This window comes from Octopus bimaculoides, chromosome 20 (assembly GCF_001194135.2).
Source record: "Octopus bimaculoides isolate UCB-OBI-ISO-001 chromosome 20, ASM119413v2, whole genome shotgun sequence".
In the NCBI taxonomy this organism is placed as follows: domain Eukaryota; kingdom Metazoa; phylum Mollusca; class Cephalopoda; order Octopoda; family Octopodidae; genus Octopus; species Octopus bimaculoides.
The window spans coordinates 41,965,803-41,966,629 of record NC_069000.1 but is presented as its reverse complement, the minus strand read 5'-3'; the positions used below and the strand labels follow the sequence as shown (position 1 = coordinate 41,966,629).

The window sequence follows — 827 nt, the reverse complement described above, 5'->3', positions numbered from 1 at the left end:
ATATATATATATATATATATATATATATACTTAATACTATAAAATTCGATATATATATATATATATACATATATCGAATTCTATAGTATTAAGTATCCATCACGGCTGGTCTTCCCAATCGGTTTTTACACAAAAAATACAATGGAATTTAGGCAAGAAACCAATTATATAAACGCACTCATCGGAGGTAGCTCTCCATTGCCGGAGGTGGATTAGCACGACCAGTCATCGTCTGCTGTAAAAAGGTGGTGAAACGAAACAATGTATTTTTATGTATAATTATAAACAAAAAACTCCAGTCAATACATAAACATATTGAGTGTCAAATGTAATTTTACAAGGAAAGAAGACGAACTGTGACTTTGAAGATAAAACCAACCCAAGGCAAAATTTCAAAGTTAATTGTCAACCATTTTCCTTAAAAGTATACATATACATTATATATATACATATATATACATACACACATGATTAAGTGTTAGAATTGGCCATTTATCTTAGCATGAATGAAAGCAGTACAGTGACCATAGACATGAAAACGGTTAAGCAGAAAGATTGAGTTCTGGTGGTTCCATTGTCATTGAGTTGTTTGCAGATTGGGGGCAATGGACCTGCCATCACATTGTACAGGAAGTTGTTTGCTTCTTCTCCACATCTGCTGTCTAGAACTTTCTCGAAACAATCCAATGATATTCTAGTGAACCTGTTGCAAAAATGCAGAAAAAAAAAAACAAAAGAGAAAATGTGTGAAAATATGGAAATAGATGTTATTAAATTTATGAAGTGAAAACATGAAAATAAGAAAAGAAAAATAAGGGTAAAAAATC

At 31.1% G+C, this 827-nt stretch overlaps 1 protein-coding gene across 1 annotated transcript in view; it reads right to left on the bottom strand.

The window, feature by feature from the left end:
• Positions 1 to 249: 249 nt before the first annotated feature.
• The window catches only part of LOC106875579 (uncharacterized), a 39,866-nt gene continuing 39,288 nt past the window's right edge, over positions 250 to 827 (bottom strand). The window contains exon 5 of the mRNA XM_014923788.2: positions 250 to 703. Within this exon, the coding sequence (XP_014779274.1) occupies positions 493 to 703 (211 nt within the window). The 3' untranslated portion in view covers positions 250 to 492. The remainder of the gene's footprint in view (positions 704 to 827) is intronic.